Source organism: Culex pipiens, chromosome 2 (assembly GCF_016801865.2).
Source record: "Culex pipiens pallens isolate TS chromosome 2, TS_CPP_V2, whole genome shotgun sequence".
Taxonomy (NCBI): Eukaryota; Metazoa; Arthropoda; class Insecta; order Diptera; family Culicidae; genus Culex; species Culex pipiens.
Genome location: NC_068938.1, coordinates 208,618,057 through 208,643,055, shown reverse-complemented (window position 1 = coordinate 208,643,055; position 24,999 = coordinate 208,618,057). Strand labels below are relative to the sequence as shown.

Sequence of the window (24,999 nt, the reverse complement as noted above, 5' to 3'; positions counted from 1 at the left end):
CCTTCAATGCCGAATTCAACCAAACGATAAATATCTACTGCGAATGCAACTCAAAAGCTAAAGTAAATAGTACACATTTTAAAATAATAATCCTCGATTAAAAACAATCTCGCACGCGCTCCCTTCAAAAACTGTGCTAAACTAAATCAGTCTCGTTAATTTACACCGAAAAGCCCGCCGCCGCCACACTTGTTCACTTGACCCGGAAGGGGCGAACTCGTACGAAGCCGGCCTGGTAGCCAACGGCGTAAAATTGGTACGCGCCCTCGTTCGGGTTCCACCGGACCTGGTTCACGCGGATGCCCGGATATTCCTGCAGCAACGCCCGCCGGTACGACTTCACCTGCAGCGACTTGAGGTCCATCTTGGAGGAGCTCTGGAAGGGATGAGGCAAAAAATATGGTTTTAGACATTTTAGTAGCTTATGCAACGAGTTGGAAAACTTAACACTCAGGTCGGGACCGAAATTTACTTTCCCATCCGACAGAAAGCATGATCGAACATTTCTCGTTAACGCTAATCGGGGTCGATTAGAATTGAACCCAGACCAACTGGGGTGAGAAGCAACTACACTACCGACTCCAGAATTAAGTAAATGTTTAGAAATTCTGTTTTTTTATTTATTTATTTTTGTTTTGAATTGGTAAAGAAAAAAGGTTTTTTTTAATTCGTATCTGTTTTTTTTTTAATTAAATTTCTTAAATTGTTGCAGGATTTTGCATTTTTGTTCTATTTTTAGTTTTTAATCAGAAATGTTTGATTTTTGTTTATTGTTTTTTTTTCTGGGAATTTTTTTGGTTATGAATTATATTTTTTAACTTTTAGAAAGATTTTTTCATTTGATTTTAGATGATTTAATTTTTTATTTCTAGATTTTTAAATTTTCTATTTTTTTATTGTTCACTGAACATTGTTAAGAAATTTTAATTTTTTCATCTCTATATTTTTGTTTTGAATTGGTAAAAAAATGTTTTTTTCTTTTAATTTCGTAGGGACCATTCATAAACAACGTGGACATTTGGGGGAGGGTAGGGCGATTGTCCACGCTCCATATATTTTTTTTTGTATGGACAATTGTCCAGGGGGGGGGGGGGTTGAGATTTCCAAAAAAGTGTCCTAGTGGTTTATGGATGGTCCCGTATCTGCTTTTTTTTAATTAAATTTCCTAAATTTGCAGGATTTTGAATTTTTGTTTAATGTTTAGTTTTTTTTATTATTATTGATTAATAAACTTTTATTTTTGTTGTGTGAATATTTCTTTTTGTTTTTTTTTTGTTAATGAATTTTTTTTTCAAAGTTTTTATAAAGAAATTTTTTTAGTGAATAATTTTTCGACCTCTTGTTAGTGGATTATTTTTTTGTTTAAAGTTTTTTAAAAGTTTTTATAAAGATATCATTGATTTTCTGCATTTTTTAATTTCAAATTTTTATTTATTGTTCACTGAACATTGTTCACAACTTTTCATTTTGTCATCTCTTTATTTTTGTTTTAAATTTGTTAAGAAAAATGTTTTCGTATCTGTTTTTTTTTTCTTAATTAAATTTCCTAAATATGCAGGATTTTAATTTTTTGTTTATTTTTTTATTTTTAATCATTACTGATGAAATATTTTTTTTGCAATTCCGTCGTGAAACTACTCACTTTTCCTGTCATTCTCGAACGAAATGGGTGCTGAAAAGTTAAACTTTTCAGCACTTGTTTCGAAAAGTAACACTTTTCAACATTTTTTGGATTTAAGCGATTTATTGACAAAATACATGAAAATTTGACTTAAAATTTCACTCATATTGTTTTGTTTATTTTTTTTAAGATTTTAATTTTTTTTTAATTTGAGATTTTTTGTTCTTCAAATTTTTTAACTTTTAAGATTTTTTGCAATTTTTTGGTTTTTTAATTTTTTTCTTTTTTTTTTAATGTTTAGAAATTCTTGTTTTTTTACTTTTTATTTATGTTTTGAATTCGTGATTTTGAACATTAATTTAATTTTAATTAATTGGTTTTTATTTCTATGCTTTGGTTAATTTTTCGACATTTTTTTATTTTTTAATGGTTTTTTGTTTTTGTTTTTTTTATGAAATTCAAATTGTTTTTGTTGTTTACTGCCGTTATACGCATAATTGTCCCATGTTCAAAAATGTGCAACTGAGAAAAACGCGATTAAAATTTTTCGACCGATTTCTGTGTTTCTACGCATAATTGTCCCGTGGGTTCAGTTTATCACCCTTATGTGTGATTCTCTTGCTATACAACAGGTAAACAAGACATAATGCTTAGTAAAACTAATGATTCCGTGTAAGAAAATACTTGGTGGGACAATTATGCGTAGAAGTGTAACGATGGGACAAACAGACTTGGTGTTGTTTTTAATGAGTTTGCGAACAAAGTACCAGATTTTATGTGTTTTTCTTAAAGTACACATCAAACTAAACTTAAAAATGTCATAAAGTCAAAATCGTCCAAAACTGACATGGGACAATTATGCGTAGAACGGCAGTTTAGATTTTTAAAGATCTCAAAAAGATTTTTTTTTTAATTTCTCATTTTGAAATTTTTAGATTTTAGTTATTTACAGAAAAGGAGAATGGGCAAATTTGTATGGGAGCTGGTCCAAGGATGTACACGAACGGGACCAACTTTTTTCGAAAGATCTCGCCGAGACATGAAAAAAAGTCTTCTGGACCAACTCTCTAAACCCCGGGGTTCAAAAGTTACAAGCTGTTGAAGTTTGAGCATTTTGGGTAAAAATGTACAAAAAATCATATTTTTGCTATTTCTAAAATCATTCATAAAATCTCTATTTTATTATGGATTTTGCTCATCTTGACTTCATTCGACTAGTTTGTTAATGGCTTGAGATGTCTTGGGTCATCTTAACTCCAGGGAGTCCTTGGATGACCCAGGACATCCTAACGCATTAGCAAAGTAGTCTACCACACTCACTGAAGCTATGCGGGTATGATCAGCGGCCAAAAACCGCCGACCTCTTGCTTGTTACGGCGGTAGACTCACCGGTCTTAACGCCAAGGAGTTCTCGGATGACTCAGAACATCCCAATAAGTTGTTACAATATTGCACTGAAGCCTTCCATACTCACTGTAGCAGTCTGGGTCGGATCCGGTTTCAAAATCTTGAAGTTTCGACTTGTTTCTATGGAATGCCTCTTGCACAAACGGTTCAAACGGATAAAAACAAGATAAATCATGTTTCAATCATGCTAAGACATATTTGAACTCATAGTTTTTGCTGATACGCGTCGAATGAAGTCAAGATGATCGTAATCCATAATAAAATAGAGATTTTATGAATGATTTTAGAAATAGAAAAAAACCCAATTTTTTATACATTTTTACCCAAAATGCTCAAACTTCAACAGTTTGTAACTTTTGAACCCCGGGGTTTAGAGAGTTGGTCCAGAAGACTTTTTTTCATGTCTCGGCGAGATCTTTCGAAAAAAGTTGGTCCCGTTTGTGTACATCCTTGGACCAAATTCGCCCATTCTCCTTTAACTTATTTGATTTTCTACAATTTCTTTTTTTTTATTTCATTTTTTTTTTATTTATTGCGCAATTCCCACTAACTTGGACTTCGCACTATATTATTGCTATCAATCGCACTATTGCGACTTGTCAAACTGCCTTGGAAAATTTAAATTTTCCTCAGAAACGATCAAAGCGAGCCGAGGTTGCTCGCTCGTTTTCACCTGTCAATCGCACTTTTAAAGCGCTAAAAGTTCTGTTTGGTGGAAACTGCGACGGGAAATATAAATAAACAAAACGTGGTTGCCTAGGTTTTTGAACTCATGTCGTCAAAAGTGCGAGAAATAAGTGCGGGCTAAATCCAAGTTACAGTGTACTCGCTTTTTTTATTTTTTTTAATTAAAAAAAATTTAAGTTTTTTGAAATTGAATTTTTCAAATTTTGCAGCATTTTGAATTTTTAGTATTATTTTTCATTTTTAATCATTGTTTTTATTTTATTTTTATTTATAGATTTATTAATTTTGTAGAAATATTCTTGACCTTTTTGGTTTTCTTTTAACACCTAAACTCCCAAGCTCGGAAAAAGGGGAATTTTGTATGGAAATTCCCCCTTTTTCTCAAGCTTGGGAGTTTAGGTGTTAATTTTTAAATTTTCTGTATAATTATAGATTTTTTATTTTCTAAATTTTTTTAACCTTTTGGATTTTTTATTCCTTAGATTTTTTAGTTTTTATTTTCAGAATTTTAAGAATTGACTGTCGGAAATTCTAGCCGAGTTACCGGCCGTGAAGTTACAGGTTTCGCCTTGTAAGCGGAATGTAATGGGTTCGATTCCGTCTGGCTAAGCAAAGTCAGATTCCCTTCAAAGAGTGAAACTGATCACTGGAAATCCTGACCGGTAAGGGATGAATTTCGACTAGGGAGCATTCTTTAATAACGTAACGCAAAAAATAGGATTTTCGGGGTCCCCCTCCCCCCCTTCATGACAAATTTTCCATACAAATTGCTTTCGACCCCTCTCTCCTCCCACAACTGCGTTCCGTAATAAAAGAACGCTCCCCTAGCGGTGTGCTGGATTTCGTGAGTTCGATTCTCGTACCGGGATATTTAATCTAAATTTATTTTTAAGCATGGCTTTTTTTTAAGTTAGGAAACTAAGAAGTTATTTAAAAAACAACTTTCTTTTTAAAATATATTTTATTCGTACGTCCTTGTTTTAAAAAAATACTTTTAATTATGTTTAAAAAAAGCTTTTCTTTCGTCTCTAAAATTTCGCAAATATGAATTTTAGATTGAATTTTAGGTTCAGGCCTAAAACTTCTAAAAAACAAGACTAAAAAAATAAAATAAACATGAAAAGAGAGAAAAATTAAATTATTTAATAAAGGAAATTGTTACAAAGCAATTCATGCTTTATATTTCAAAAGGAAAAAAATAATAAGAACTAACACCTGGGCATTACAGGGTTAATTACCACAACGCTATTTAATGCTCAAAAGCACAGCACTACTTTATCGACCACGAAAAAAAGTCACCCTCTTCTACCGAGGTTCGAACCCAGGACTTCCACCACCCCAACCCCAGTCGCTACCATCTGTACCAATCATCAATGAGTCATACTAGCGCGCACAACTCGTTCTGTTTCGTCACGTTTCACGCAGCGAACAAAAAAATATGCACGCATATAGGCGATGCGTTCGGCGGTTACGCACCTTATCATTGTCGGAAAACAGCAGCCCAAAGTTCCGCTCGAACATGTTGTACGAGGTGTCGGTTGGTTCGTCCGTAAGCTTTACGGACATGGTCGACGTTAGGATCTGGAAAGAGGTAGTGAATTTAGCTTGATGCCTACTTTGAGTTAAGGGATCTTACATATTTCTGCTGCGCCGTGTTCTTCTGCGCCATTTGATGAACCATCGGCTGCGGCTGGTGCGACAGCACGTCCCCACCGTCGGTTCCGATCACGTAATTCGAGAGCCAATCGCTGCCGCTCATGTCGGTGGCTTCCGCAGTGAACGTGTACAGCGGACACAGCCGCAGCCCGATCTCGCGCGTCTGGTGGAACGTCAACGCGCACCGATCCATGGCGTAGACGTCGTCGAAGGCCATCGCGATGACCGGGAAGTGCGTGTTCCAGCAGGCGGTCGTCACTTTGCTGCGTGCGTTGAGGGAGGCCACCTCGGTTGGGAGATAGCCGGTTTGGAGGTCGTACACGACCAGCTTCCGGTCGGCGTTGCTCACCAGCATGAAGCGACTGTCGTCGGTGAAGTGAAGATCGACGGCGGTGATGCAGGCGTCCGGGATGAAGACTCGGTGGATGGGGAGAAGGGTTGTGGTGGCGTCTTTTTGGCCGGTGAGTAGCGGAGATTTCGTGTTGAGATTCCACACGGCAACGGCACCGTTTGAATAGCCGGCGGCGATTGTGGCGTGATGTTTGCTCTTGGACCAGGCCAACCGCACGGCGCCGTGACCTTCGTACTCGGGTGAGCCCGCCTCGCGGGTCATGACCAGCGTCAACCGGAGCACCGGCTTGAGGTTGATGATGCGGTACGAGTTTGTGATGAGGTGGTTGTAGTTGGGAGCGAGCGAGAAGATGTACACGTCGCCGTTGGAACCGGTTGCGGCGAGCAGACCCAGCCGATCGAACTGATCACCGGAGGAGGTCGTGTTGGAGCATCCGCTGGGGCAGAACTTGAGCGACCAAATGGGACCAAAGTCACAGGCGATCGCGTACTGCAGCGTTGGAGGTGAGTTTTCGACCTTTTTGTGCAATCTGTAAGATATTCAATATTGAATTTGTAATTTCTTAAAACAACTCATAAACTTACGTCGCATTGCTCAGCACGCCCACGTCCCAAATCTGAATCAGACACGGCTGCGGCGGCATCTGCTCCGCCAGGTAAAACTCCTCGTGCGAACTCTTGCAAACCACGGCCAGTATCTGGTGCGTGCGATCCTCCGCCCGATCCGGCAGCGGAACCCAGTCCATCGCGATAATCGGTCCACCGCAGAAGAACAACGACTCGTGCCCGCTGACGTCGGCGCCAAAAGTGTCCAGCGTGCGCCACTTGTGCGCGTAATCGGGCACATGAATCGGCGCGTTGTACAGATTCGTGGCGCGCATCGTAAACCTCAGCGATTGAGCGGCACTTGGAATGTAGTCCTGCACCTGGTTGAAGGTGAGAAACTGGGCGTCAACGTCCGGGCGAAAATCTCCGTACAGCATGGCCTTAGCGTAGAACCGCTGCCGAAATTTGACCGTCCACTCCCTAGACACGTACTGGAACTCCTTCTTCGACGAACGCACCTCGATGACCTCGTCCAGAACCACTGCCGAAAGAAAAAACAGATCATTAGAAAAATCAACTCAATCACCCCACCCAAACCGCTTCAACTCACTCTCCCGATAGACCTCGCACTCCTCGCTAAACTGCTCCCGCCCACCGTACCCAACTCCCCGGCTATGGTTCGCAATCCGACTGCTCAGCAACGCCCCAATCGCCGATCGCTTCCGCCCCTTTCCCTTCTTCTTCCCACCTCCCCTCAACTCCTCATCATCCATCCCGCTGCTCGCCGTCCCGTCCGGAAACTCGTTCTCATCCACCCCCGAAGTCCCCTCGTCGTCCGACGATTCCGTCGTCCCAACCTTCGCCTCACTCCCACTACTTTCGTAAGTCGCCGTAGCCATGTTGACCCGCACCGCGTCCATGTGCTTCGCCGTAATGTGCTTCACCAGCGGGTCAATCTTGGCCGCTTGGTACCGACAGTTGCGGCACTCGTACAGCTCGCACGGCAGCGGGCAGAACTCGTGGTGGTGGCGCATCTCCGCCTCGCTGCTGCCGGTAAAGTCGCACGAGGGGAACACGCACCGCGCCGTGTTGGCTTTGCGCAGCTGGGTCTTCCAAGCACCTAGGCAGCCGTCCGTGCAGATCGACTTGGTGACCGTGAGGATGAGATCCTCGCAGGACATGGTTTTGATCTTGGTTTCGGCCCTAGAAGGAAGGAGAAAGGGTGTGAGGGGAGTTTATAATTTAGAAAAAAATAATTATTTAAGTTCAAGATATTTCGTTTAAAAATTTCTTTTTTTTTGTAATTTTGAAATCTTTTTAATTTTGTTTTCTTTTATTTGCAAAACTGAAAAATTTAAAAAAAATAATTAAATCTAAAAAAAAATTAAATAGTCTTTTGTTGTAACAGATTGTCAAATTTTTTATGATTTGAGGAAATAAATAAAAATGTTTAAATTTTTTTTTATTTATTCATTTATTTATTTATTTATTTTCTTTATTTTGATTTTAGGAGTTTCTAAATTTGAAATTTAAGAACTTTTTGAAATTTGTATAGTTTAATAAAGATTAAGCAACTTTTTAGTTTTATTCGTAATTTTTATCTTTTTTTATTTTATTTTAAAAAAAATATTTTTTTAAATCTTAGCATTTTTTAAAAAAGTGATTAGAATTTTAAAGATTTAAAAAATATACCCAAATTTTTTTTTCAATTAAAAATTCTTTTTTTATAATTCGGGACATTCTCCTGATTTTTTTTTTTTTCTTTGATTTTTGGAATATCTTTAATTTGAAATATAAGAAGTTTTTGATATTTTCATAATTCAAAAAAAAAGGTTTTTAATATAAAAAGAATCTTTTTTTTGTAATTTCAAAAAAAAAATTAAGAGGCAGTATTTGTAGATTCTGCTCGGTTTGTTCTAGAGGTCGTATCGAGTTGCTCCGATTTGGATGAAACTTTCAGCGTTTGTTTGTCTATGCATGAGATGAACTCATGCCAAATATGAGCCCTCTACGACAAAGAGAAGTGGGGTAAAACGGGCATTGAAGTTTGAGGTCCAAAACACAAGAAAATTCTTAAAATTGCTCGCATTTCCGTAAAACTTCATCAATTCCAACTCTCTTAGATGCATTCGAAAGGTCTTTTGAAGCCCTTCAAAATGTGCTATAGACATCCAGGATTGGTTTGACTTTTTCTCATAGCTTTTGCAAATTACTGTTAAAAATTGATTTTTTTAAAACCTTAATAACTTTTGGCAACAGCCTCCAACACCCATACTTCCATAGGTCAAAAGTTAGGAAATTTCATGGACTATAAGCCTACGGTATTAACTTTTTGGCCAATCGCAGTTTTTCTCATAGTTTTTCGATTTTTCTAGAACAAACATTTTACAACGTTAGTTTTTGCTCTGTAGGCCTCCATAGCGGCACTTTTTGGTCTCAATTTTGACATATTCGGAATCCTCAGAAAATTTTACATTAGATTGAGGTGTTGGAATTTTGAATTTGGTTGGAAAAAATGCCATTTAGAATTAATTAAAATATTATTTAGAATTTTGTCGGATTAGGGGTAAACAAGTTTTCGCCTACTTGATACAGCATTTGACGTATTGATCATAGGGTAAATAAGATCTATTTCTTTTTTCAAAAATGTTTTATTTAATTATTTTTTAAATCCAAATTACAACTCCAATACTTCTAACTTACGTGAAATTGACCGAGGATTCCGAATATGACAAAATTGAGACCAAAAAGTGCCGTCTTCTTGGCCTACAGGGCAAAAACTAACGTTGTAAAATGTTTGTTCTAGAAAAATCGAAAAACTATGAGAAAAACTGCGATTGGCCAAAAAGTTAATACCGTAGGCTTATAGTCCATGAAATTCCCTAACTTTTGACCTATGGAAGTATGGGTGTTGGAGGCTGTTGCCAAAAGTTATTAAGGTTTTAAAAAAATCAATTTTTAACAGTAATTTGCAAAAGCTATGAGAAAAAGTCAAACCAATCCTGGATGTCTATAGCACATTTTGAAGGGCTTCAAAAGACCTTTCGAATGCATCTAAGAGAGTTGGAATTGATGAAGTTTTACGGAAATGCGAGCAATTTTAAGATTTTTCATGTGTTTTGGACCTCAAACTTCAATGCCCGTTTTACCCCACTTCCCTTTGTCGTAGAGGGATCATATTTGGCATGAGTTCATCTCATGCATAGACAAACAAACGCTGAAAGTTTCATCCAAATCGGAGCACCTCGATACGACCTGTTTCACATCGGTGAAAAACTCGCTCTTAAGTTCTAAAATGTTTAAGAATATAGTTTAAATTTTTATGGAGTTTGATTTTTTTTTCAATTTTCCTTTGGTTTTGGTTTTTAGAATATCTTAAATTTCAAAAATAAGTAGTTTTTGAAATTTTTACAATTTTTTTATAAATTTTAAGCTAATTTTAATATTTAAAATTTCTTGAACTTTGCGATTTTTGTTTACACCTAAAATATTTAGAACATATTTTTCAAATCTTTTTTTTTAATCAAGTTCTTAAGAGTTTTTAAAATTTCTGATTTTTTTATGGTTTTGCAATAATTTAAGCAAATTTTTAATTTTATTCTCTATTTTTTAATTTTGAAATTTACAAAATTTCTTTTAATAAAAAACTTTTTAATGTTTTTAAAAAATTTTAAAATATAAAAAATGTATGTCCTAATTTTTTTTTTCAATTCAAATTTGTTTAATTGGGGTCATTTTTTTAATATTGATTTTTAGAATATCTTTAATTGAAATATAAGAAGTTTTTGATATTTTCATAATTTAAAAAAAATAGGTTTTTAATATTCAAAGAATGATTTTTGTAATTTCAAAAAAATTCGATGTTCTAAAATATTTAAGAATATAAATATTTAGTTAAAATTTTTATGGAGGTTGAAATTTCAAGATTTATTAATTTTCCTTTGATTATTTTTATTTTTAGAATCTTATAAATTTTTAAAATTAAATGTCTTTGACATTTTTACAATTGATAATAATTTAGAAGCTAATTAATTTTTTTTTTCTAAAATTTTCAAAATTTCTTGAACTTTGTGATTTTTGTTTACACTTAAAATATTTTATTTTTTCCATTTTTTAATCAAAGTCTTTAGAGATTTTATAATTTCAGATTTTTTAAAATTTTCATAGTTTTGAAAAAGTTGAAGCAATTTTTAATTTTATATTTTTTTCTAATTCTGAAATTTTCAAAATTTGTTTTATTTAAAAGCTTTTTAATTTTTTTAAAAATTTGAAAATATAAAAAAATATATATTCAGATATTTTTTTAGATAAATTTATATTTTTTTCTATTTCAAATATTGGAATTTCTTCATTTTGAAATATTTATAATTTCATAAATTTAAAAAAATATATTCTAAAAAATGTTTTTTTTGCAATTAAAAAAAATTAAGTTCTAAAATGTTTAAGAATTAGTTTAAATTTTATGGAGTTTAGTATTTTTCAAATTCTAAAATTTTCCTTTGATTTGGTTTTAAGAATTTCTTAAATATAAAAATTAGATTTTATTTAAATTTTTATAATTTTAAAATAATTTCTAAGCTAGTTTCAATATCCTAGACTTCTTTAATTTGTGATTTTTGTTTACACTTAATTTTTTTTTTTTAATCTTAGAACGTTGAAATTTTTTTTTTTATTGTTTCTGGTTGAATAAACTTTAAAAAATATTGGCAACGGCCTTATTTTAAAAAAAGTTTTAAAATTTTCTGAAATCTTAAAAAAATATATCTCAAATATTCTTATCATTTTTTTAAATTCGTGAAATTTAAATTTTTTTTTATGTTCAAAAATTCTAAAATAACATTTTTTTTATAAATTTATTTATTTTGATTTTAGAATTTCTTAATATTATAATAGATTGTATTTAAAAAGTTTTTAAATTACTATGATTCAAAAATTGAAGCTTTTTAAATTCTTGAAATTTTTTAAACCTTCACAATTCTTGAATTCAAAAAAAATATATGTATCTTTTATCGAGAAATCTCCATTATGAATCGTAAAGATTGAAATATTAATTACGATCGAATGCAATAATCATATCGGATATTTTGGAAACTATTGAAACGATTTTTAATGTTAAAAAATACAACGTTTCTGAAATTAGCTGATTGGTTCGGTTCAATCAAAATAATTCGATAATTTAAAAACAATAACAATAAGTGTGTAAGTCCTTTTTTTATGTTCAACATTTCTAAATATTCGTTGCTTTTCTGTTTACATTTGTAAAATCGTTTTAAAAATAACTTTCTAAATTATATGATTTCCTAAATTGTCGAGTGCACTCACCTCTTGGTCGCCCTCCGCTTCACCCTTCCCAGCTGGTTGACCCGGTCGGACTGCTGTCCGTCCGCGGCGTCCTCCTCGTCCTGCTCGCGCCGCTCTCTCTGCACCTCCTCCAGGTGGCGCTCCTGCTTGATCCGCTTCAGCACCGAACAGTGCCCGTTCAGGTGGCTCGTCATGCTGACGGGCATCATTTTCCTCCCACAGTTCTCACACGCCACCTTACTGGCTTCGATCTGCTCGGGCGTGAGACCACAAACCACCCGATGGGACACGAGCCCAAGGGCGGACTTTTTACTGACGCCACATTTCTCGCAGATGACCTGCAGCTGGCGGTGCTGCTTCATGTAGCGCGTGACGATCTGCACGGCTGTGGCTTCTTCCGTCAGGTTGAGCTCGGGGTCGATTCCGACGCGATAGGTGAGCCCGTTGTGATGAACGTAGTGGTCCTGCCAGCTGTCTCTTGGGATCGTTTCGCCGCAGTTGGCACAGCTAAAGTTTGGTGCGGCGCTGGGATCGAGCGGGAGTGGGTCTGGGTCCCGCTTGGATTTGGCCTGCTTTTCGGCTTCGATTTGCGCCTTGGTGCGACGTTTCCGCTTCTCGCCGCGAGCTGGGGGTTCCGGCGTGGCAAACACGTGCTCCTGGTAGTCTTCCGCGTGAACGATCTGGTTGTTTTGAACGTGGACGATTGAGAGCAGCCTGCCGGATGAACTGTCAAACGCTTCGTACGGGACCGCATCCTGCTGGGGGATTTCGAGCGGTTCACTTTTGATGATCGGAAAGGCGTCCTCGTCGTTCGTCATCGATGCTGCAGAATCGGTTAAAGAAGCGTTAGCACTGCGGAACAACCGCCGGTTCGCGTTCAGATCTCGAACGGTGCGCCGGGTCGTGGCACGTCGCTTGCGCAGAACCTTGCGGCGCTTGGACAGTGGGGCGTCTTCGTCGTCCGAGTCCGACGAAATCGGAATCGGCACACGGTTGGAAATGGTCGGGGAGGGTGGTTTTGGTTTTGGTTGCGGTTGTGGTGATGGTTCTACACTTTTCGGTTCTTGTTCAAGCGCGCCAGCGTCCGCTCCTGCTTCTTTCTCCGCGTCCTCACGGCGACGATCTGCTCCTCCAGACTCCTCCGCCACGACTTCCACTTCCTTGGGTGGCTCGACCTCAGCCGGTTTGACCACTTTGGGGCGACCTCGCGGCTTCTTTTTCGCCGGTTCAACGTCCACCACCGAGTTGACGCGACTTCGCAGCGTCCTCGTCGTAGCTGTTGGCGGCGGCGCCGCCGGAGGCGGATCCCTCGTCGTGCCCTGTAACCAGTTCTTAATGCTCGCCTGCTTGGAGACCTTCACCTTGCTGGGGGGTTCCTTCTCCGCCTGCGGGAGACTTTCCCGCGAAACGCTCAACCGCGTCATCCGGCGTAGACTACGCGCGGACTCCCGCTCCACCGAGAGGGGTAAACTTTCGCGCGAAACGCTGAGTCGCGAGCAACTCGAGCGCAGACTGCGGCTAGCTGGGCGAGCGTCCGACGGGGTTACCGAACGGGACGGCGCCGGGCTTGGGTCGGGAGGGTCGTCCGGCAGGACGTCTGGTTCAAGCTGCTTGGCGGGTTCCTGCGGAGCAAGCTCCGGTTGGGACTCGATTGGTTTAGGAGGTTCTTCGGGAACGAACTCGGGCTCGATTTGCTTTGGTGGTTCTTCAAGAACCACTTCAGGTTCGGGCTGTTTGGGAGGTTCTTGATCAACCGGTTCGGCAGATGGTTTTACGAGTTCAGAACTTTCAACAGGTTTCTTCGGACAGATGTACTCAGCCGGGTCGAGCTTCTCCAACAGGATTCGTGGTTCAATAGCTGGCGCTTTCTTTGGTTTCTCCGGACTTTTGTACTGAGAGATGTCGAGTTTCTCGAGCAGGACATGCGGCATCGGTGGACTCTTCAGCGGGCTCTTCACCGTCGAAGTCACGTTTTTAGCGGGCGAAGTCACGTTCTGTACGGGCAAACTAACAAGCTCAACTGCTTTCTGCAATTCGGAGTCTTTCGACAAACTCTCAACCGGTGGAGTCACGCTTCTAACTGGGGTCTTCTCCCGCTGAACTTCATGCACCTTCTCCGGACTCTTCTCCGCCAACGTCACGTTCAAAACTGGTGGTTCGGAATCCCCCACTGAAGACTTTTCAGGTGAGGCTACAACCTCTTCAGCAACTTTCTGCGGCGTTTCCTCCCACTCTTTCAGCAAACTCTTGACCGGTGAAGTCACGATCCTGACCGGAGACTTCTCCCGAACCTTCTCCGGGCTCGCACCCACGTTCCTCACGGGCGAATCTTCCCACTCTTTGAGCAGATCTTGAACGGGAGGCGCCTTCATCTTCTCCGGTGTAACCTCCCAATCGCGGAGCAAACTCGCCACACTCGGTGTGGAGTCCCGTTCGGGAGTTCGCTGCGGTCGCTGCTGGCCGGCTATCCTCACCGACATGCGTCGCTTCGGGATCGCCTTGGGACGCGAACTGCCCAGCGCAGCTGGAGCTTCCATCGATGGGGGTTTTGGTGGTGCGACCAGCGGTTCTGGAGGCTTCTCGGGTTCGATGACTTTCGTGGGTTCTTCCGCTTTTTCAGGCTCGGCGATTTTCTTGGCTTCTTCGGGCGTTTCTTCGAGGTCCCAATCTTCGGCAATTTGACGAAGAATTTCCTTCGGGTCTTGCAGGATCTCTTGAGGTGCTGCGACGGGTTCAGAATCAACGGGAACCTCCGGAACAACCTGCGCAGCAGGTACCGGCGTTGATCTCGTCTCTCCACCGCTCTCTACCACAATCTTGGCGCAGATCTTCGCCTCAACCGCTTCTTCCCGGTCCGAAAACGGATCGCTCGAGTCGTTGTCCGCGCCAAACGTGGACGTTGATGCCGGCGTTGCCGCCCGATCTTCAACCTCCTCCTCCTCATCGGAGGTCGCTTTGAGCGTACTGAGTGTCGTGACGCGTCCGATCGTCACCGTCTTCTGGATCTTCGGCTGAGGTAGCTGCTGTCGCTGCCGATTGACCAGCGTTGGTTTTAGCTTACGTTTGGGTGCTCTTTGAGCTTGCGGCGTTGCTGATGCTGCCACTTCCGGCAAGGCACTACTAATGGTATCACAGATTTTCTCCTCCTCCTTCCTCTCGTTACTGGGCTTAAAGCTAATATCAGTGCGTTCGTCGATTGTCTCGATTGCCGACTTTTCCGCGAGGGGTTCAACCCCTGAAATCTCTGCCGCAACTTCCTCCACTTCCTCCGCCTTCTCCTCACTGGTAAACGGTTCCAAAATCTTCGCGAAAATATCACTCCCAGAGTCCTCTTCATCGCTCACCACAACTTCCGACTCGCTGTCGATCCTCACCACCGGTTTCTCCTCCCGAACTTCGTCCTCTTCCGACAGCTCGATAACCGGCAACTCCTTCCGCTGCGCCGCCACAATGTCCGCGATCAACGCCTCCTGGTTGACATGCTTCATCAGGAGTTCCATCACCATGTCCTTGCTGTCGTCGTCGTCCCTCTTCCTCTTAACAACCCGTTTTCTTCTCTTCTTGCGCTTCCGTAACCGCTTGACCTTCGCCGGCGGCGACGAATCGATCCTCAGCTGATCCCGCTCGCGCTCCACAATCGACAGAATTTGCCGCGCCAGATCCTCGTCCGCGTCCGAGGACTCCCCCTCCTCCTCCTCCTCCGACTCCTGTTTGACCATCGCCACCGGCTCCACCTTCTCCACCTTGACCTGAACCTTCTTCTCCTCCTCGCTCGCGTCCTCCTCATCAACGCGCGGCAGCAGTTGCGCCCGCCCCTCACAGTCGGAATCCTCAACGACGAACGTCTTCCTCCGGACGGTAATCCTTGGCGGTGCCGCCACAACCGGTTCCTCCTTCACCGCGGGTTCGTCCAGCTCGGTGATGATGTACATTTCGTCGCCGTTCGGGCCCGCCGTGGACACCGCCGTCACAACCTTGTCCAGGTTCTCGCGGAAGCGCTCAAACTCGCGCCGTTCGCTCTTGATCGAGGCCGACGGGAAGCCGTGAAAGACGTCGATGGATTTGGTTCGGAGCGGTGGTCGCGGAGCGGTTTGGACTACGTAGGACATTTTTGGTGTGGTAGGTGGCGGTGGAGGGGGTGGAATGGTGATCGGAGGTGGGACCAGCGCTTGCTGTTCCGGCTTGACGACGCAAAACTTGGTCAGGTAGATCTTGCGACCGGGGCCGGCGTTGTACTGCTTGATCGGGCGAATCTGGGTGATGAGCGGTCGTTGCTGGGGCAGAGGGGGCGGTTTGACGATCGGGACAAAGTGCATGCGGTCGGTGGGGCGTTCCGGGGGGAGCGCGGGTTGCGGAGGCGGCTCGAAGGCCTTGCTCATCTTGGCTTTCAACTTTTCGCGAAGTTTGTCCTTGACGGCCTGCGAGCAGGGTGAGAAATTCTTGAGGTCTTTGGGCGAGTCCGGGGTGTGCGAGGGTGGTGGAGGTTCGATGACGATCTTGGGGATGATTGGCGGAGGCGCTTGCGGTTCAACCGGTTGGAAGGCCCTCTTCTGGGGGGAAAGCGATGGGATAACGTAGTTGACGGTTGGTCGTTGATGGTGATGTTGCTGCGGCTGGATTGGAGGTTGCCCAGGTGGGACGGAAGAGACCATGAAGCGTGGAGTTGGCACCAGTATCTGATTGAAGCGTTGTTGACTAGGAGGCGCGGTTGATGTTGTGGGGTGTTGGTAGTACGTTGGTCTTGGGACAAGCAGGTGTTGCTGAGGTGGCAGAGGTTGTCGAACTCGTGGAGCTTGTTGAGGGTTCCGAATTAGTACGAACTGGGCCGGACCGTAACCGGGACGAACGGGATGAGGCAGCGGCGGTTGCGATCGTATGCTTGCCGGGTTGAGGACCAATCGTTGCACGCTCAAATGAGGTCGCGAAGGAAGCGAGACCTGCTCGCTGTTGGCGTAGACAATCGAAGATCCCGGAGGTAGCTGCTGCAGCTGCTGCTGAAGATTTGGCACATGCTGGAAGTACGTGATCTGCGGTTGAGATCTGGGCACGGACAGCACCGGCTGCGGCATCGGTCTCGCATTGTAGCTGTACTGAACCGGCTGAGTACTGATAGGAACTTGGGCTATTTGGCTAACTACTGGAACAACAACTGGAGCACGTTCTTCAACGACCTCTTCCTGAACAATCGTCTCCTCGATAATCTCTTCACATGCAACACTGGGCAAATCCGCCGACTCTGGAACATCTTCTTCCCCCTCGTCATCGTGATCATCATCCGCGAAATGTCCTTCCACCGCTTCCTCGGTAGTCTCCCCCGTATCTTCCTCCTCCTTCAGCTGCACCGGAAGTGGCATCCGTTCGCCCGCTTCCGGAGCAATAACCTCCTCCGTCTGACTCGAACCCGCCGATTGGTTCAAATCCACGGTCGACCGCGACGTGTCCAACTCCTCAACCGGTTTGCGCACCCTCGGCATCGGAAGCGGAAGTGGCATCTGGCCACCGGCCGGAGCCGATTCGGCTGATTTGCCCGCCAGCAGCTCCTCCAGATTGTACGACGTCGACGTGGGAAGAATGACCTGCGACAAGATGTGAACCTTACTTTTTGGCTTCTGCGTAGCGGTCAACGTCGGAACATCCGGTTCCGGTTCGACCTTAACTTCCGGGATCGGTAGCGGGACCGGTTTGAGAGGTTGCTTCTGCTTTAGCGAGTTCATCAGCTTGCGGGCAACGTCCGGAGGAAGTTGCGATATTCGACGAATCTCCTTCACGGGTTTCACTTCCGGTTTGACGTCTTCTTTCGGTACTTCCGTCACAACCGGCTCCTTCTTAACCGATCCGACACTTTTGAGCAATTGCATCGCGACGGCCGCCGGTAGCCGTGCTATTCGTCGAACTTCCTTCGCTGGTGCTTCCGGCTTCGGTTCAGCAGCAACTTCCGGTGTCGCAACTTCCGGTTTCTTCTCAATACTCTGCACCAGCTTGCGCCCCAACTCCGGCGGTAGCTTCGATATCCGTCGAATCTCCTTGTTTGGGGCTTCCGGCTTCGGTTCCGCGACTACTTCCGGCTTGACTTCCTTCACAACTTCCGCCTTCTTCTCGACACTTTGCACCAACTTTCGCGCCAACTCCGGCGGTAATTTCGATATCCGACGAATCGTTTTTGTCGGTTCCGGAGTGGGCTGTTCCGGCGCGGCAGGTTCCACAATCTGCTCCTTTGGCTTGACGACCTTTCCGGCCGCTACACAGTTCATCAGCTTCATGGCAACGCTAGGCGGTAGCCGGGATATTCGTCGGATTTCCTTCGTTGCACTGCTGGGTACGGGAGCAGGAGGCGGAACCAAACTGCCCGGCACTTCTTCAGGTTTAACAACATTAACAACTTCCTGGCAAGGTGGCTGGGACTCCTCCAAAGTGGCACTTTCAACAGTAACGGGTGCTTCCTTGGGTGGCTCTTCCTGTAAGGTCTTCTTGTCGGGCACGCTGTGCATCCGGAACGGGTTCGTTTTCATCTTCATCAGCTGAGACTTCCACAAATCCGGTGGAATCTTTACACTCTTCCTGTTCGGTATGCTTTTGTTCTCTTCTACCCTGCTTTCTTCCGCCTTCTGCTCAGATATTCGTTGTTCTTCTGCTATCCTCCTCTGTTCCTCCATTCGCCTTTCCACTTCTATCCTTTTGCGCTCTTCCTCCACTCTCCTTTCTTCCGCTATCCGTCGCTCGTTCTCCGCATCCTCGCGCCGTATTCGCTCATCTCTTTCCTGGATTTTTCGCATCTCTTCCTCGATCAACCGCCGTTCCTCCGCTTCAATCGCCTTCCGACTCTCCTCCAAGGCTTGCCGCTCCTTGGCTGCCTTATTCTCCTCTTCATCGTCGTCATCCAGCACGATGGTCTCTTCCGGTTCCAAAGATTTGCTCGGCTCGTTACTCCCACCCCCTTCCGATTCCGTGCCCGAGTTGGGTTTCTTGAGGATCGACTTGCGCGGTCGCGTCTTGGCGATGTTTATCGACACCTTCGGCTTAATCCGCCGGAAGGACGTTGGCCGCTCGAGCTCACGAGCCTCCGCTTTAACCGGCGGCGCCGGTTCCTCCGAAACCACTTCCGGTGGTGGCTCTTCAACAACTTCCGGCGTCTTGCTTGTCTCCTCAACAATCTCTTCCGCTGGCTGCACCGTTTCGGGTGGTTTAACCACTTCCGGTTCAGGCGTGGGAACCGGTTCAGGCTTGGGCACCACCTTCGGTGGCGCCGCTTTTTCCCGCTTGGAAATCTGTTTGGCCACAGCCACCGGGACCACCTTCTTTCGGCGGAAGAGCGTCCCGGCTGGTTTGGCTGGGGCCGTCACCTTTGGTGGTTCCGCCGGGGCGTCGTCACTTGGTGGTTGTGATGCTGGTTCGTCAGCAGGTGTTGTTGTTGCTGGTGGTTCTGCGGGAGTCGCCGCCGCCGTTGGAGCTGGAGTAGAAGCAGGAGGCTTGGCATTTGCTTGTTCTAGAATCGAGAAGAAGAAATAATAAAATACTTCTAGCAAGAATTTTGCGGACCGAAAAGGGGGTGGGTTATTTTTTGTATGGTTTTGAAAGCCAGTCAAGCAACACCGTTCGAGAAATCTGATGAATATTACAGTGAAGTACCTAGGTAGTTTATATAAGTTCTACGCATAATTGATCCATGGCAGTTTTGGCCGATCAAATTGCCAGTTTCGGTGTATATCTTTAAGAAAACTTTCTCAAAAAAAAGCCAAATCAGTTTGCCCCATCGTTGCACTTCTACGCATAAATGTCTCACTGAAGGACGTACTAGACTATATGAGAAACAAACAAACTCGCAAACAAACAAACTTTTTGACAGTTTGTTTGTGCATTTGTTTGCAGAAACGTCAGCCTGCATACGGCGGCAAAAAAAGTGCGAGTTTTTTTGTCTGTTTGTCATAGTCTGATACCTCCTTGAGTCAACATTACGAAACAGTTTATAACAGCAAGAGGGTTGTATTTTCAATTTTTTTGATAGAATTCTCACTGGGCGGACTATCGGGAGAATGGGGAAACATGGAAGAATTATGCGTAAGAAATAAAATAGAGTTAAAAAAAAATCAAATACGTTTTTCTCAATTGCAAGCCTTTGAAGCGATAAAATTGTACGTAGAACGGCAATATAGTAAGTACGGTGATTTAGATACTTTCGGGAAACATGTTTTGGTGATTAATTTGTTTTTAGATGTCTTTCATCACAAATTTAAACGCTTTTATTTTCGTTATCGACAATAACCTATCTTTTGCAAGTATTACACTGCCCATGTTAGCATAAATGTCCCATATGCAAAAACAGCAAGCTGAGAAAAACGCATTTGAAATTTGTCCCATATATAAGGCTACGTGTTAAGTTTTCGCCAAAAAACTGGATTTCCTCCTGATTTCTAGAACAAAGTACTGGATGTTATAGGCTCTTTTGAAAAAGCACACGATTTTGAACCAAACTGCATCAATAACTCGAAATTGATGAAAATGCATATGGGACATTTATGCGATCAGGGGCAGTACAATTATTACAAAAGATCAGCGTAGTCAGAAAAGCTGCCTCAAAACAAAAAAAAAATCAACGCGGTTTAACGGGACGTAGTGCGTGGTCGGTTTTCGGAGAAAACAAAATAATCTTCGGCGAAAGTTCGCGAACGAGAAAATGAGAAGAAGTGATAGATAATGCTCATGCTGGTAAGCAAGAGATAAAAGAAGAAAACTCCCATGCTATAGTGAAGGTCACTCTCTCTCTCTCAGCTGATATTTTAGTGCAATAATCATCAAATGATAGTTTTTTTCTATCAGTTTTTCAACACAGTGCTCCTAATAAAAATTTAAATTATAACCCAACAGAGGGAAATAAAAAAGTACTAGATTTCAAATTATAAGATAATTTACAAAACGTTTACAAAATTGTGTCACAAAAAGCTTTCTACTTTAAAAGAGTTATTCCACTACCAAAAATTTTCAAAAATGTCTATGAATTCACGAAATTATGTTTTTCTCCAAGTTGCATGATCGTGGTCTCAAAAACAAAATTTCGAAAAAGCCTGAAAGTTCACTACAAACGGCTTATTTTTTTTACTTAAAAATTTGTATGATCAGCCTTTTTTGCCATTTTCAATATTTTATTGAGCCAATAGATAAAAACAAGAACGCTTTTTTTTACCTAACACAAAATATAATTTCAAATTTCTCTCGATGTTTCAGAACTACGTTATTTAATGCCGTTCCTATTATAACTACGTCATTACTTTTTCGACTTTTTCTTAAATTGCCTTTTTATTCTCATTAAAATTAAAAGAAACAAATTGATTGTAATTGAATTGATTTTTTTTAATATTCAACAGCTAAAAATATATTTTTCAGGCAAGCAACTTTGCAAGACTTTTTCTTGAATTTTTGCTGTTTTTGACGAATTCCCGACTTTCTCGACTTGAGTAGCAAACTTGTCTACAATTTCACAATTCTTTTTCAAGTTTTTTTTTGCATTCTTTTTTATTGGAATAAAACATTTGGTCATGGATTCCGTATTTCAAAAGAAGCTATTTTGCATCAATTGTTTTTCAATACAACGCTACATATAATTTTGCGGGCTGGTCATACAATTTTCGAGATTCTTCAATGTCTCACGATATCTCGGAAACTGTGTGATTTATGTCTTATCTAAATAAAAAATATTTGGAAATTTTAAAATGTAGCACAACATTGACAAAATTTCTAAATTATTGTTTTAAAATGTTTCTCTTGAATAAAAAAAATCAAAATAAATTAAATTTAAGATTGCAGAAAAGTTTACCATAAGTTTTAATGATTTTTGTATTTTTTGAATCGAACAAATCGAGCTGTCAAATCGCAAGATGGCGTTAAGGAGCTATTAGACTATGACAAACAAACAAACCTGAACTTTTTTGTGTTTAACAGTAAGCTAAACTCGCAAGCTTGTTTGCGGACAAATGCAGGCAAACTGCCAAACTGTCAAAAAGTTTGTTTGTTTGCAAGTTTGTTTATTTATTTGTCGTAGTCTAATACTTTCTTTAAACAATCTGTGCAGTTGTTGTGAAGCTTACCTTGACTTTTCAAAAAGTTCCCTCTCCTTTGTTCTGCTGTTCGTAAAGCCGTTTCTTGACGCGTAACCTACTCTAAAGTGATCTATATTTTTTAAATCCAAGATGGCGCTCAAAATGGCGGTGATGAAATGCATTTGTTGATTTTAATAGCAGCCAACTATACAGATTTGACTAAAATGAGGTCACAGAATTTGAATTTGATGTTAAAAGTAAAAAATTAAAAAGAAAAAATATATCGAACCTCTTATAGTTGAAACTTTGGATAATTGAGGATAATCGAGTCTGGACTAAATCCCGAGTTAAAAAAATAGGAAAACTATTTTTTCACCAAATTAAAATTTTGATAGGCTTATATCTCAGCAATTCCGATCAACAATGTCAAAAAAGGAATCTCGAAAATAAATGTTGGATGCTTTTTTTCATGAAGTATTTTTAAATTGTAAAACAATTTTTTTCGAAGATTTTCATCAATAAATGGTTTAGTTTATCAAAAAATGTGTGAAGTTTTTTTGAGTTGTAAATTTGATATTGGATCTAAAATAGTTTTTTTTTCGAATATTTTAAATTTCAAAAATTCATATCTCCGGTACCAGATTTTGTACCATTCTAAAATCTAGCGCATCTGCCTTTTTAATCCCTTCAAACATATAAAAAATTTGAAAAATAAAAATAATACGTGTTCCTATTTTTTTTTTTCTAAAAATTCTTAAACCTTCAACTTTGCCGAAGACACCAAATCGATCAGAAAATCCCTTCACAAGATAGATATTTTTCAAATGTTATCATGCCTATTTTGTTTTTTTATTTTTTGTTAATTACAGTTTATTTAAAAAAAATAACGATAACAATACAAAAAAAAATATAGCCTTAACAATAATTAACTGCAGCAATTAACTTAACATATATTATCAAAGTGTACATCTAAATAATCGAACAACCAAAAATAAAACAGTACCGTAATCGCAAATAAGTTAGCAAACCATGAAAATAGCTAATCATTATGCAAAAATCCCAAATCTCCAAATTAATCACTCCCATCAATCTAAAAATATTCAACTTCCCCCACCGGGATTCGAACCCCGCACCCTTCACGCGCACGACAAAAAGTTCGCCCCACCCAACAGGCGACGCCACCGACGGCCATTACTCAACGAGTGGATCGAAAGTGGAACACAAGAAAACTTTTCGCTAAAAATAAAAAGCGAGCCGCCACTCCCACCGGCCACGGTAGTAAATCCGAACCGAAATTTACGTGTTATCTCAACCTGGAAAATGCATGCTGCGTATATTGCGTCAGCCAAATTTGCGTGTCCGAATTACCTGTGCGCAGTCCGGTGAGCAGCCGATTCTGGTCCTGTCGGGCGAGCAGTTTCAACTTCAGCGGATCCAGCACGGTCACCTTGCGGACAACCCGTTCGGAACTGGTTCCTTCGGGTTCCTCCTCAGAGGCGGCCGCCGTTGAGGCTCCTTCAGCTTCCAGTTTGACACGGATCGCAGCACTCATGCCGTCTTCGCCAGCTGCTGACGTAGTTGCCATGGAGTGCGGTGGTGTTGTTGTTGGCCCCAGGCCTACTGCGACGGATTTTTTCTTCTCTTCCTCTTGCGGTTCGACGTTTTATTTCTGATTTCAACTGGAGCCGCTCACTTTTGCACTGAATTTCATCTTCCGGACGTTGGTTGCACTTTGGGCTTCCACTTTTCGCCGAGAACTTTAACTTCAAACGGCGAAAAACGACTTTTCTTTAACAAAAATTGCCCCAATTAAGAAAAGCACATTTTTCTCGTGTTGCTCTGGTCGAAATATTCTCCTCCTCTGCGCTCGAAATCCAAAAATCCAATAAGAAAATCTGGCCACGAACTGACAGCTGCGACGACGACGACGTACGAACAGTCGCGCAAAGTGAAACCACGAAAACACACGCACACCAACGAAGCGCGGCGACGCGACGACGATTTTTTCCTCCTCCGACGCGCGGAAAAGCCAAATCAAACCAAGATCGAATCCCCACTTCTCTTTCTGTTTGGTCGGGCTGTAAAACAACTTTCACTTTCACCGAGCGCGGACCTAGCAGCTGGAACTAATTTTGCCCTTCGTTTGTCGGTTAATCACTCGCGCGAGCCCCGATTTTACACGACACGCACGCAAATGGCGAACCCACTTTTGTTTCGTTTTTATCTCTCTCTTGTGAATTTTCAAGAAGTGTTTACCGACACATACTCCAAGATGGTAAAGTAGAAACACAAATACACGTGTCTGCTTTACCGACGCGAGAAGGTTCTGAATGGAAAATTGGTATGCAAATTAGAACCGGGCGCTGATTTAGCTGATTTCGACTGGCGAAATTTATTAATGACAGAATGAGAGTGCACGATCACGAAGAAACACCACAAACACAAGCAAAAAAAAACAAAATTGAGGTTACATGGCTTTTGCGTTTGCTCTATATCGAGAAATTAAATATGCAACATGGAGTTAAACTTTCTGTCAAGCTTTTGTGAAGTTTTCCATGCCAGCTGGGAAAGTTTCACTCCATGTTACCGGCTCACATCTCTTTTTTAATTTCTCGATAGTAGTGTTGCCCGATGAAGGTGGCCTGGCGGAAAATGATTCTTGTGGTGCGTTCGTTTGGGTCGTCCCCAGTCAACTCAATCGGAATTCTGAAACGGAATTCAATTCGAATCATTTACGAGTTCCGTTTCAAAAATGTTCGTACCAGGATTTCGACGCCAACATTAAATTTTTAACATTTAAATTTTAACATTTTTAAATACACTCAACCCCCGGTGGTTGGTCACTTTTTCGTTTGACACTTTTTTAGTTTGTACCCCGTTGTTGGTTGGTCAAAGTCAAACTAAAAAGTGACGAACTGTCACTTTTTACAAGGCGCTCACGTACACTATCAAAACAAACGTTTGATAGTGTGTGTGAACTCCGTGTAAACGGGGTGTCAAACTAAAAAGTGACCCCGTTCGTTTGACAACAGTTGGTGTCAAACCATCGGGGTTTGAGTGTATCATCATATATAATCCATGCGTTGTGCATGAGAAAAACGCATTTTAATACCCCTTTTGTACGCACTCCTTTTAGCCGGTTTTAAAAATGTTATAACTCATAATGGGACCTAATAAAAAAAAATTCAAGAATTTTTTCATTGAAATGTTGAAACCATGGAAAGTATTTTTTTTTGTCCCCCCTCCCTTTCAATGGACATAAAGTTTAAAAATATTTGCAACATTTGCAACGGCCTAATACAGAGGGAAAAGCAAGGAGAAAAGCCAATAATCATTTAATTTTCTGGCATTAAATTTTCGACTAGAAAGCCTTATAAGCATTTTGACAGCCAGGACTAT

General features: G+C 41.7%; 1 protein-coding gene across 1 annotated transcript; it reads right to left on the bottom strand.

Annotated features, from left to right (window-relative positions):
• Positions 1 to 14: 14 nt before the first annotated feature.
• LOC120423755 (titin-like) lies at positions 15 to 23,630 on the bottom strand. The gene is made up of 7 exons (XM_039587670.2): positions 22,969 to 23,630; positions 11,591 to 19,052; positions 6,879 to 7,471; positions 6,308 to 6,809; positions 5,352 to 6,252; positions 5,192 to 5,296; positions 15 to 376 (listed from the first exon to the last, which is right to left on the bottom strand). The coding sequence occupies exons 1-7, from the start codon at positions 23,183 to 23,185 to the stop codon at positions 194 to 196; spliced, it is 9,963 nt and encodes a 3,320-aa protein (XP_039443604.1). The 5' UTR covers positions 23,186 to 23,630; the 3' UTR covers positions 15 to 193.
• Positions 23,631 to 24,999: the final 1,369 nt, after the last annotated feature.

Bases quoted from the DNA above. Each gene is read 5' to 3' on its own strand.
- LOC120423755 (XM_039587670.2), bottom strand. From the start codon at position 23,185: ATGGCAACTACGTCAGCAGCTGGCGAAGACGGCATGAGTGCTGCGATC. The intron at 6,810-6,878 runs GTGAGTTGAAGC...TTCTTTCGGCAG, and splicing joins GTGCGAGGTCTATCGGGAGA to TGGTTCTGGACGAGGTCATC. The intron at 6,253-6,307 runs GTAAGTTTATGA...AATATCTTACAG, and splicing joins GGCGTGCTGAGCAATGCGAC to ATTGCACAAAAAGGTCGAAA.